Source organism: Dama dama, chromosome 11, assembly GCF_033118175.1.
Source record: "Dama dama isolate Ldn47 chromosome 11, ASM3311817v1, whole genome shotgun sequence".
NCBI lineage: Eukaryota > Metazoa > Chordata > Mammalia > Artiodactyla > Cervidae > Dama > Dama dama.
Genome location: NC_083691.1, coordinates 75,796,639 through 75,810,225, shown reverse-complemented (window position 1 = coordinate 75,810,225; position 13,587 = coordinate 75,796,639). Strand labels below are relative to the sequence as shown.

General features: G+C 45.5%; 1 protein-coding gene across 2 annotated transcripts in view; it reads left to right on the top strand.

Annotated features, from left to right (window-relative positions):
• Nucleotides 1–328: 328 nt before the first annotated feature.
• PRKCE (protein kinase C epsilon) overlaps nucleotides 329–13,587 on the top strand; it is a 532,535-nt gene continuing 519,276 nt past the window's right edge. For both annotated transcript variants that reach the window (XM_061155486.1, XM_061155485.1), the window contains exons 1-2: nucleotides 329–713; nucleotides 920–1,462. In XM_061155486.1, coding sequence (XP_061011469.1) covers nucleotides 1,115–1,462 — 348 coding nt within the window. In that variant the 5' untranslated portion in view covers nucleotides 329–713; nucleotides 920–1,114. The remainder of the gene's footprint in view (nucleotides 714–919; nucleotides 1,463–13,587) is intronic.

The following is a 13,587-nucleotide window of genomic DNA, read 5'->3' as shown; positions in this document are numbered from 1 at the left end:
CCCCCAACCGGCAAAACTTTCTATTTCCCCAAACACCAGGGCGCGCGCGCGCGTGCACACACACACACACACACACACACACACACACACACACACACACACAGACACACTGACGTCTTTTGCGCATTTCCTGCATTAGAGGGAGGGAGGCTCGCTCGCACACCGACGGAGGGAGAAGAGACCGAGGGGGAGAGCGGGCGGGCAGCGAGCGAGCGGCCGCTGAAAGCCGGGACGCGGGGAGCGCGGCGGGCGGGCGCCGGCGCCCGGGAGGTGGGGCCGCGCCGAGTCGCAGTCCCGGCCCCGCCGCGCTGCGCACCGCCCGGTGCCGGCCTGCGCCCCAGCCGGAGCCGCGGCCACCCCGACTCCCGAGCCCGCGCGGATGTGAGATTCCCGACTCCTGGCGCCTCCTGATCGCCGACTGCGGCGCGGCGCGGCTTCGCCCAGGAGGAGGCGGCCGGGCTGGCCGTGTGGCTTGTGGATTTTTTTTTTTTTAAATTTGGCTCCGAGGAGGACCATTTCCTCTGGACATGCATCCCTCCGGGTAGACTGCACATCCCTGGGTTCATCCCCCGCCCTGCGCGGTCAGAGGCAGGCGCTGGGTGTGCGAAGAGGATCCGGGTGGAAATCTGCGCCCCCGTTCTGGTCCCCGCCCCGTCTCACCGCCCCTTCCCCCTCCTGGAGTCGAAATTTCCCGGGGATTATGTTTCGGAAAGGTAGGTAAGCGCCCGGCGCGGCGCCCACTTCCCCGCAGCCCCAACCCGGAGAGCCAGCGAGGCAACGAGACAACCCCCGCGGCTTTTGCAGCGGAGCCGACAGCTCGTCTCCTCTTCTGGAGGTGCTGCTGGTTGGGGGGGGGGGGGGAGAGACTTCTCCAAACACGGACGTCCCCCAGCTCTCCCCCCTCCCTGTTTTCCGTTAGGAACCCGGCGAGGAAATACATGCGCTGGCTGAGAATCGCCCGCGCCAGGGCGCAACGCTACAAGGTGTAGGGAGAGTGTGGGGTGGGGCGAGAGGGGACCCAAGAGTCCCGTGCTCGGAGCGCCGCGGCGTCGGTTCTTCGTTCCTGCCCTCGGGGCGGACGGAGTGACCCCGGCCCCCACTCCCCGCCCCGACCATGGTAGTGTTCAATGGCCTTCTTAAGATCAAAATCTGCGAGGCCGTGAGCTTGAAGCCCACAGCCTGGTCGCTGCGCCATGCGGTGGGACCCCGGCCGCAGACTTTCCTTCTCGACCCCTACATCGCTCTCAACGTGGACGACTCGCGCATCGGCCAAACGGCCACCAAGCAGAAGACCAACAGCCCGGCCTGGCACGACGAGTTCGTCACCGATGTGTGCAACGGACGCAAGATTGAGTTGGCTGTCTTCCACGATGCCCCCATCGGCTACGATGACTTCGTGGCCAACTGCACCATCCAGTTTGAGGAGCTGCTGCAGAACGGGAGCCGTCACTTCGAGGACTGGGTGAGTTGGGCGCCTCCCGGTCCAGGAACCAGACTGTGGGGTTCCAGGGGCAGAACTCACGACCTTGGCTTTGGTCGTGGGGCTCTGGGATTTCGTGCCATTTGGAGTGTGTGTGTGTGTCAATTAGCTTGGGGAAGCACACTCAGTAGTTGGGGAGAAGTAGCCATTGGGGCATGGAAGATGAGTCTTGGAAAGAGGGTATGGTCCTCTGCCCTGTCCAGACAGCGGGCGCTACAGGGAGCTCGAAAGCTGGGAACCCCAAGCTGCCGGTGCTGAAGGTTGGCGGAGAAGCAGGCGCCTTCTTCCGCCAGGCGCGTGGTGGGCTGGTTGTGTGTGGGTGGGTTCCTCGGTCCTTGGAGAGGCACGTGGAGCCCTACACTGAAGGCTTCTCTCACGTCCTGGCTTTGTCCTGAGTAGCCGAGTGAGGAGCTGTTTTATTTTTCCCTCCGGGATGAAGCTGGCTCATTTCTATTTTGTTGTCGGGCGGTTAGCTCATCTTCTGACATGCAGGAAGAAAAATTTCTTCTCCTCTCGTCCCCTCCAGGGTCCCAGAAACATGGGCCGAGCTGGTTTTGCCCAATGCATTGTCCATCCATCCCGAACTAGCGCTGTGTTTTACAAACGGTTCTGCTTGTGATTAATTGGCAGTCAGTGCTATGAATCGACTTAAAGTTACATTGTTTCTCTGTTTTGATTTTCAAGACACTGTGCAATGAGATACTATTTTTGAGACCAAGTTAATTGATTACACTGTCAAAATATTAGGGACTTGGTAATAGGCCTTCTGCACACACTCTAAACCAAATGCATTCAACCTTGGCACTCAGAGAAGCAGGGAGAAGCAACCTTGTTTTAGCCCTTTTTTAGAGGGAAGGTGTTAAATTAGGAAATGATTTTCTTTATTTTTATGTTTGTTACATGTTTCCAGGGAGAGCAGGTGTGACTCTGGGTGTATATGGTTTTAGGGTTCTTTGGTCTACACAGAGAAATACCTGATCCTGATGGAGAGATGTTTAATTATTGAAAACAAATAACTTCATGATGTCCTAGAATCGCCTTGGCATATCACCTTACATATAAATACATATATGTATATATACATATATGTGTGTGTGTATATATATATACCCCCCCACACATATGTATATACACACACACGCTTTTTTTTTAAGGGGATGGGATTTTAGGGGAAAATAGGAAAAAGCTTTTTGTCTTCCTTTGATGCTCCTGGCTGTGATGTAGTCTGCCCAAAACCATGGTTACAGGGCTTACAAGGAAGCTCCAACAAACCACATCAAGTACAACCCTGGGAGATTTGTGGCTTACACTTTGGGAAGCAGGCAAACCTTTATGGAATCCCAAAGAACACAGTGTCATTCCATTCCATTCCAGTTCACCAATGGCCCTGGCCACTGCCCCCCTCCCACCACCAGAGTTCCCACTCATTTCCCATTTCCTGTCCACTGGCCTTCAGACCTTTCACTCATGAAAGTGGTGCGTGTCGGAGGGGGAGCTGAAGGGATAACTAATTTCAAAGCCAGATCTTAACACCAAAACCTGTGGTTTTCAAGTTGTTGTTTTAGGACAGGAAGAGGAAGAAAAAAACATGACTATGGTAGTGAGGAAATGAGGCTTTTTGCCGTGTATTCAGATGGAGTTGGACAGTGAGGTGGAGAACAGGTAGGGTGAACAGCACGTCTGCTATTTTCCACAAAACAGATGCTAGTTGGAGGGAAAGGTGTCTGAGTGTCTCTGATGATACTTTGCTGGGGCCCACCCAAATCCTGAGTACATTGGCGCATGATCCCCACTTTGGAGCATGTCCAGTGAAGTGTGCAGTGGACACTAGACTTGTTTGTCTGTCACTCTCTAAGGTACTCAAACTCACATTGGACTTGGCCCTAGACCAGATCATCTAGTGATAGGCAGTTTTCACAGCCAAGGATCCTGAGTCCCAGGGCAGCTAAGTGGGTTCCTGAGGTCACAAGACAAGCAGACGGGGCAGGGTTGGAAGGAGGGACCACAGCTCCCATTGCTCACGGCTTGCTCAGTGGAGAACTAGGCCCTCTGGTCTCCTAGTCTAAGTCTTTCTGCAGATTCACATGCTGTGTCCCCGAGTTTTTATTGTACATGATAATTTAAAGTGCTTTTAGAATCAGTGTCTCTTTTGCCATATAGCAAGTGTGAATTAGATGTTGGTAGATTTAAAAACTTGAGATACAGAAAGGCTAGAGTCACAGGATGGATGAAACAAGTAGTGGAGCTGGTTCTGTTGTCTGGGGTTGTTTTCATGAGGATGCTCTGGCCACACTGGTTCTTCCAACTGAGGGTGAGGACCCAGCAGCAGAGGTGACCGGACTGTGGAAGCAGACAGGTTGCACCTGGGCTGGCTAAGGTCACCTCTGCCATCCCCGTCAGCCAGGGGACACCCACAGAATCCCACCTTTGGTTAGAATTTCCTGGGCTCCAGCCTCTGTGCTCTTCACCTGGCAATAATGAAGAGGTGTGGCTGAGAAATCTGGCCTGGAGTAAGGAGATGCAGAGGGCATGCAACAGCCACCTTTCTCATCACTGTGGAACATTTCATTCAGCTGCATGATGAATTCCTATGTATTCACCAAGTTCCTGTTTTGCGCTTAGATCCAGCCAGGAACATTTAGCTCTTTGTGTAATCCAGGAGTAAAAGAGACCATGGGTTACTCTCAGGAGGCTTCATTTCACTAGGGAAATAACACTGAATAGGTACTCATAGACACTTAAGTAGCAATTAGACTCTAAATGAGTGGTACCTTAAGTATGTTACAGGAGTTCAAAAAGGGAGTATGCTGGGATGGCTGGAAGAATCTCGAGGTTCCTGGAAGGAGGCTTGAATTGGGCATGAAACGATGGGTAACATTTAAAGAGGTATTTATGGGAGAAGACAGTATTCCATGGGCATGCACATGCTGGGATAAAGGCAAAGAATGCCTGTGGTCAGAAATGCATGGCTGAAATTGAGGCTGCCATCAGAAAAGGGCCAGACAAGGCGAGGTTTCCCAAATTTAAGACTTTTATCTGAGTACCGCCAGTGCTAATATGTATTTACTTAATATTTTAAAACAGTAACTCTTTGATTTCCCACTTAAGCCCCAGTATTTGTGAAATCACAGGCTTGGATATGGTAGTTACAATTTTTCTTTATTGACATTAAACTAAATGTTTGTCTCTAAAATGAAAATGAAAAGTTTACCTCAGGTGCCTCTTAAAATCATTAGTGCTATGGGGGCTAATGATTCCACCCTTTGGAAACCGTGGGATAACGTTTAGAAAATTGAGGTGGATTCTAGAATGTTTAAAACCAGACTGAGATTGTTATTCTCCAGACAGTGAGAGGCATATCTGTTATGATGACAAAAGGGGTTGCTTTAGAGAAAGCTCATTACATAGATATGGGAAGATTTCACCTATACTTGAAGCAGAATCCCATGAAACACAATTGCTATAGCTCGCTTCCCCAAAACTGTTAGAGGTGATAACTCTCCTCAGACTTTAGTGTGCAGAAGAGTCACCGGGTGGGGTCATTAAAAATACAGGTCGTCCTGCCCCACTTTCAGAGCTTTTCATTCTGTTGTTTAGGACAGAATACTCATTTATAACAAGCTGTTCTGGAGATTCTGATTAGCCCATACCTTGAGAAACACTGAACTAGAATAGAAATTGCAGGCAGGGGAAAGCTCCAGATAATGAATATACCAAGATTTTGTGCATAGAAATGTCCTGAGATTTTTGAATAGATTTGTTTTTTACATTCGTCTAATTTTTTAAATTTTATTTTTAATTGGAGGACAATTGCTTTACGATATTGTATTGACTTCTGCCATACAACCACGTGAATCAGCCACAAGTACCCATGTGTCCCCTCCCTCTTGAACCTCCTCCCCACCGCTCTAAGCTGTTACAGAGCACCGGGTTGAGATCCCTCTGCCTATACAGCAGTTATCTATTTTACATGTGGTAGTCTATATATGTCAGTGGTACTCTCTTAATTTGTACCCCCTTCTTCTTCACCCGTGAATAGACTTTTATAATTCCTCGTAGCTCAGTTGGTAAAGAATCTGCCTGCAGTGAAGGAGACCCAGGTTTGATTCCTGCGTTGGGGAGATCCCCTGGAGAAGGAAACAGCAACCCACTCCAGTGTTCTTGCCTGGCTCACCTGGATAAAGCAAGATTTGTGAGCAGGATTGGGTAAACTAGAAGCATGGGGATTCCTGAATGGATGCTGGTTGGAGCAGCACTCGCCTTTAGGACAGATGGTGGGGTGCTAGGGGAGCAGAAAGATGGCAGAGAGGATGGGTAGAGTGTGTGGGTTACAACTGTCTGGTCCTGTCATACTCTGGAGTTTGCTCTCTATATCCTTTGCTCAGTTCACTCCTCCCTGTCCCCAGGCTCTGAAGTTATCTTTGGTTGGTGTCTCTCCCATGGTTCACGCAATGGAAGAGGCCCTCATCACAGTGGCAATGACAGAAAGTCATTTTCTGACAGGTGGTTTGGTGGAGCACCCGAGGGAAGAGCTCTGGAGCCTGGCTGCTTGGGCTTGAATCTCATCTCTATCACCAACCACTTGCGAGACCTTTAGGGAGCCATATAACCCGTGTTTCTGTTTCTGCCTCTGTAAGAAGTGGGCAGTGGTACAAGTCTCCACCTATAATGCAACGGGCTTGTCCTGGGAATGGAAGGAACAGGTAAAGCACATCAGCCAAGGGCTCTGTGAATGTTTAACAACTGTAGCTACTGTTGTTATGTCCCCCTAAACCTACCATGGGTAGGCCCTAGAGAGGGGGTCTTTATTGAGCTGAATATTATACAAGATCTAAGGAAGCCAGTTTTTCATAGCCTCCAAAATGTTTTTCATTCAGGGAGTCTCATTTGGCAAGGAATGGGGCACTAGTGTTTCTGTTTCATTTTTCCAAGGTAGCCCATTTGACAGGGTCTCTCAAAACTATCCCACCCATGGAACTTCCATGGTGGTCCAGTGTTTAAGACTTCTGCTTCCAATGCAGAGGATGTGGGTTCGATCCCTGGTTGGGGAGCTAAGATCTTACATGCCTCATAGCCAGAAGACCAGAACATAAACAACAGAAGCAATATTATAGCAAGTTCTGTAAAGGCCATTAAAAATGGTTCACATGAAAAAAGAATCTTAAAAATTGAGGGGAGTAGGGAGATGGTGAGATGTATAGAGAAAGTAGCATGGAAATTTACAATACCATATGTAAAATAGATAGCCAATGGGAATTTTCTGTATGACTCAGGAAACTCAAACAGGGACTCTGTGACAATCTAGAAGGGTGGGATGGGGAGAGAGATGGGTGGGAGGGGACATGGGTGTCCCTATGGCTGATTCTTGATGTTTGACAGAAAACCACAAAATTCTGTAAAGCAATTACCCTTCAATTAAAAAAATAAAGTGGCAAAAAAAAAAAAAAAATTATCCCAGCCTGCTGACTCTGGGAGATAGGCTGATGCCCCTTTTGGAGAGGTTGGACTCAGGGGGATGGGGTCCTCCCTGGGCCCCAAAGCCCTTGGGGGGAGTCTTCCAATGCAGAAGCCAAGGAGAGGAGCCTACTGGCCCAGATGCTGAGGACATACACGTGTTCTAGTGAAATTACCCTAGGAAATTACTCAGGTCTGTTCTGGTGGTGGCCGGAGCACATGTGGATATAAACAGCTTAAAGGCCCGTCTCTGTCTTCAGGGATTTTGTAAGGCAGTCTTTCAGAGGATCTCTGAGACCTCTATTATCATTTAGACAGAGTGAGGTGGGATTGTCCAGAAAGCAGTGTGGAAGGACTGGGAAGAGTCCACACCCACTTCGTGGGCACCTGTGCCTGGAACTCTCCGAGCACCTGGGGCTCCAGGTGTCTCCCTGCTGATTCCCTGCTGACCCCTATATTGTTGTTGTTGTTTAGTTGCTGATCTTGTCTGACTCTTTGCGACTCCATGGACTGCAGCCCGCCAGGCTTCTCTGTCCGTGGGATTTCCCAGGCAAGAATACTGGAGTGGGTTGCTGTGCCCTCCTCCAGGGAATCTTCCCGACCCAGGGATCGAACCCACTTCCTGCATTGGCAGGTGGATTCTTTACCGGGAAAAGCCTATAATACTTAATATCTAATGAAACATTGCCTCCCATGGTACATAATTGGTTATTTAACGATGCAATTCTTGCCCCAGTGCTCCCACAGAACAGTTTGACAGTGGGTCCCTGAAGTTAAAGGGCCGGAGGCCTCATATGCTGTTGGGCCTTGGCTTCCTGTCCTGTTCCTCTTTCTCTGTGTCTTTGACCAGCAGCAGATTTAGTGAATATTTGAGACCCTCAGCTCCCTAGCTCCTCAGTAGGCCTCTGGCCCTGAACCCATGAGCTCTAATTGCAGGATGCCTGGAATACTCACTAGTTGTGTGTCTTTGGGCACGTGACTTAACACTCTTGAAATCTGTTTCTTCCTTTGTACAATGGGAATATAATAGTTCTTACCTCTTAGGGTTGTTATGCGACACAAGGGAATCTGTGTAAAGTTCTTAGCAAGGGGTCAGGCTACTGTACATTCTAACAGTTTTATTAATATTTAAAGGGGTGTGTGTGTGTGTTCATAGTTTTAGAATCTTTAATCAGAACATATGGTCCAGGGAAAGATATTTTCCCCTTTGTATTTATATCAGAAGTCTCACATGGTCTAAAAATATACATATAAAATGTATTTTTATGAGAAGTCTCACATTGTCTAAAAATAATGTTAACTTAGTTATACTTAACAATTGGCTTTTTGGAAATTTAATAATAGAATTACTTGAAATGAAATTGTTTTGGTAAGTCTAGAACTGTGGCTGCTGGAGTCAAAGGTTAAGTATTTATTGAAGCATATGATTAATTGGAAATAGGAATATTTGGGAGCTGCTGTTTTGGTTTTGCTGTACTGAAAAATCTAGTTTCATGAATTTAAATACATTCTCAATGCTGTTGACTCCAAGTTCCTAATTCCATCCCATATCTGCCCTTGAGATTCAGAACTCGTGTAGGTGACTGCCTTCTTGTCATGGCCATTTGATTGTGTAAAGTGAAGTCACTCAGTTGTGTCCGACTCTGCGACCCCATGGACTGTAGCCCACCAGGCTCCTCTGTCCATGGAATTTTCTAGGCAAGAGTATTGGAGTGGGTTGCCACTTTCTTCTCCAGAGGCTCTTCTCAACCCAGGGATCAAATCCGGGTCTCCCACACTGAGGGCAGACGCTTTACCGTCTGAGTGTAAAGGGCATCTCAAACTCAATTATATCCCAAATTGTATATGTGATGTCTCCTCTCCCCATTTTAAGCCTCTCATAATTTTCCTCATCTCAAGAAACAGCAGTTCCACCCTTCCAATTGCCCAGGCCATTCCTGACACCTCACATTCTCGTATGCAATCCCTCAGCAGTGTCTGTTTGCTCTGCCTTCAAAATAATTCTCAAGTCTGATCATCTTTCCATACCCCTGCTGACGCTGCTCTGGCCCAAGTCCCAGCCATGTCACACCAAGATTATTTCAACAGCCTTCTAACTGGCTCCCGCCCCTACCCCAACTCTATCAGATCATGTCACTCTGCTCACAAACTTCTCAGGGTAAAAACCCAAGTCCTTGTCACCATCTGTAAAACCACCATGGCCAGGCCTCCTGTTACAACCTCTCTGACCCCATCACCAAGTATTCCTCACCTGTTTGGTTCTCTCCCAGTCATATTCACCCACTTGCACCCTTACACTTACTGTATTCTTTGCACCTGCTTTGCACCTCAGTCTTTGCATCTGCTATTCCATCTTTCCAGAATATTCCTTCCTTAGATAGTTTAAATCTTTACTCAAATATTATTGGTACATTCTCAGTAAGGCCTTTCCTGGCAATCTCATCTAAAATTTTACCCTTCTCCTTGACACTTTATATGCTCTTTTCCTGCTTTATTTTTACTTTTTAGCTCTTATCTGTCTTATAGAGTATATATTTTCCTTATTTATCCTCATTGATCATCTCTAACACCAGAACAGAGGTTAGATAAATGCAGAGGTTTTTGTTCACTGCTCTGATCTTGGTGTTCAATTCCTGGCACATTGTTGAATTAAAGAAAGCTTTTAATCAAACAAAGGTGTATTCCCCTAGCATCGACTATGGTCTAGTGCTGTGGTAGACAGTGGGGGCTTAGGAAAAGAAAGTGGTGGATAGTATCATTCCTGACTCTGAAGAGCAGGAAATCTAGTTGGGAAGACCAGTAGGGTAAGCAGTTGAGTGAATTCCTCAAACAATCTTTCTGTATGGTTGAAAGAAGTAAAGAAATGGTAGAAGAAAGGGATATTTTATTTTATAAAAATCTATGGGATCCTGGAAGATGTTTTTATGAGAGAATGCTGTATTATTTCCATGAGGCAGTTTGCACCAAGCTGAAGCATCTCCATCAGGTGTGAGGTTTCTTTTTTCTTTTTCGATTTTTTTTCCTCAGCCTACTGAAGTATGTGTGTGTGAAATTTGCCCAGTTGTGTCTGACTCTTTGCGGCCCCATGGACTGTAGCCCACCAGGCTCCTCTGTCTATGGGGATTCTCCAGGCAAGAATACTGGAGTGGGTTTCTATTCCCTTCTTCAGGGAATCCTCCCAACCCAGGACTCCCACATTGCAGGTGGATTCTTTACCATCTGAGCCACCAGGGAAGCATAATTGACAAATAAAAATTGTATACTTTTAGGGTGTACAATATGATGATTTTATATATATATACACACACACATTGTAAAAGCTCAAAGCATTTATTTTTTTCAGGTGTAGAGATTTACTCAGTTTTATATATGTTCTTTTTCAGATTCTTTTCCATTATAGGTTATTACAAGATATGGAATATAATTTCCTGTGCTATACAGTAGGTCTTTGTCAAACCACTTTTACAAGTGGGAACTGTCACACACAAAAATAAAGGTTCCAAATGCCGAATAATCCATTACAGAGCAAAATGATGGTCTGAGGTTTCTGAAGGAGGGAATTGTGTACCCTCTGGGTACTCAGGACCCCTGCAGAGTGCTGTGATAGGGGGAGAAGGGAAGGACCCACCTGTTCTCCCTTTGCAGAGTTTAAAATCAAGTTTAAATTCTCCTTAGGGCTTTAGAGACAACACCTTTTGTAATTGGCAGCAACAAGAAGTGAAATTTTACATTCTGGTGCCTGAACTCAGAGCTCATTGAAGCACACGCAGACAGAGCTTCCAGAGTCTTCACTTAGAACTCTGGAGCAGCCTGCAGTATTTTACATAAATAAAAGCTACATTTGGCAAAACATTGTATTTCTCTCCAAGTCCCTCTGGGTATATAGGGGCTTGTTAAGTAATTACAATCTATTATAATGCTAATCAGCAGGCTGCACCTGTTTGAAATCTAATTTTCTGGCAGGAACTCACGAAAAGTGGGCAAAAGTCTGCATTGTGCTGGGAGAACGGAGAGGACAGGGACAGACTATTGTGTTTGAACTTTGCTGACCTCTAAGCAGAATGGAAATTCCGGACAGAGTATGATTGATCTCTGTAGTATCTATTGCCTGGGAGGAGGAGGGCACAAGCCTGTCACCAGATCCAACTTCAGGAATGAGGACCTAGGGAGGGCTTCATCTCCCCTCCTGGTCCTGTCAACCTCACCTTGAAGTCTCAGGGAGGTAGTTTTGAAGCTACTGAAAGGTCACTGTCCATTGCCCGCAAGGAGTAAACTCATTGAGCTACTGACCCAGGTTCCGGATGTAATCAGATTCCAGAAGAGTTTGGAAAAATCATGGCGGGTGCACTTATGATTAATTGTTGAGGAAAAAATAGACTCGGAACTTGCTTATGACCTTCTTGAATAGATGTGTTTGTTTTTTTCAGATGAGAGCATCTCTTGGTGCCCATTGTCTTTCAGATGTAAGTATCTTAAGCAGGCGTCTTCCCCACCAGTCAGAATATGAGCCACTCAGAAGGAGCAGGTTAATGTACTCACTCATCCATGGGTTGAGTAAAAGGCTGACTGTTTGGAGTCTCAAATAGACAGCACTCTTTAATCAGACTAACTTAGATTCTGCACCTCTTAGAAACTCATCTTCCAGTCCAGTACTGAACAGAAAGATAGTGGAACTCACAAAAGATTCTAACCAGTGTACAAAGAGGAGTATTCCTTCATTGTTCCAGCCATCCTTTCAGCCAGTTAGCAAATATTCATTGAATACTTTATATGCCAGGCACCTTGCTAGAAGCTGATCCCTGATCTCATGGAGCATATGGTCTAGTAGAAGATACAATATTAATCAAAGAATAACATAAATATACTGGTATGGAAAGTTACAACTAAGAAGGAGAGTTGTTCACAAGCCTTTCAGAGTCTGGGGACACCTAAACCTCACCTCTTCAGGGTTGGATTGACTAACACCTTTCCTTTCCCCGAGAAATTCACTGAATGGTGATTCAGGTGACTTCTGTTACGCAGTAGCATTGGACCTTAGATTCCACATGTATGAGAGCAAGAGAGCATAGGCTAGAGACTTTGTAAGGCCTCTGTAAACAATGGTCCTGACTTGGCTTTCTGCGTTTGGGGCTTTGACTATGTCCAACTAGTGCAGGATGATATTTTATCTTTATTGTTGTCCATGAAGCTAATTCTCATCTCCTCTGAGAAACCGTCAGTGTCTGCTTTTTCCCATTCTCATCTTTCTTTGTTGTTGTGATCAAAAGCACAAATGTATTTTGAAAGCTCGCTTCTTTGCCTAGTGTTCAAGGCCCCCAAAAATACATTTATTAATATTTTTAAAATGGAGCCCTCTCTCTGTATCCTTGAGCCATTTGAAAGATATTCTGTAAACAAATAAAGCAAGCAGAATTTATAGAATACAGGGTCTATGAATCCATCTCTCTACCTTCCAGACTGATGAGCCTTTAGACCATTTTGGTAAGCTAATAGAATCATCAATGGAGCATGTGATCGGCCAGTATTTGCTAGCATGTTTTCCAAAATATAGGAGTCTTGTAATATTTTCAGGTTGTTGTGATCAAAGAATTTGGGAAATGTTACAGAGTCAAATATACATTAGTTATATTAAAGACCCCAAGATGACCTGTAGCATAACTCTGGATATATAACTCTGTATGTAACCACCTATTCCCCAAATTATTTTGTCATAGAATGCTCTTATTTGTCAAAATTTATTAGCACCATAGATCTAGTGTTTTGTGGACAAATTTGTAAAACATTATAGTTAGAAAAAAGAAGGAATGGACTTTCTTCAAGTGGGTCATTTGGGGATTCAAAAGTAATACCCTTCTATGAAACAGTGAAGTCAAAGAACTGTGGGACTTTGAAGGAGAGAGGGAATCACTGTCAATTCTAATAGATGGCAGGGGCTTCTTGGCAAGATTTGGATCTAGTCCTCATAGAAAATGGAATCTGAATAGATATGCAAGGGAGTCTCTCTAAGTTGAAAGAAGAGCATAAAGAAGTTAGGCCATTTCTAGCATTTTGGGTTATGAGGGAAGTCAGGAAATTGGTGAGATTAAAGTAAGAATGCAATCCAAAAATAATTGCCTTGCTAAAAAAAATATGCACACAAAACTCAAACAATAAGATAGCCAAAGAGAGCTAACAGTGCATAGAACCTGGTTTTCATTCATTAATCTATCCATCCATCTAGCCCGCCAGCCAACTAGCCAGCCAGCCACTCAACAAATATTAATATATGTTGAATACTTTCTATGTTCCAGGAATTTTGCTCAGAGCAAAGTGTTGACAAAATCGCTCATGATGTATTGAACTGTTTATTATCAAGGAAATCTATCCAGAGGGCTAACCTCAATCTCTTATGCCATATTTCCAGTTAATTTTCTATTGTTTATTTCTTGATAGACTTAATAGAGATGGAGAATAGCTTTGTAGCATCCTTCATGTAATTGAATAGTGACTTGTCCAAATTCATGAATGTTAAAAACTAGTGTGGTCTTTGGAGTCAGTCCATCCTAGACTGAATTCTAGTTTTATCAGTTTTGGCTGCATGCTATTGGGCAAATTATTTAACCTCTCTGTACCAGTTTCATTATCTATGAAAGGGAAATAACAGCTATCTTGTA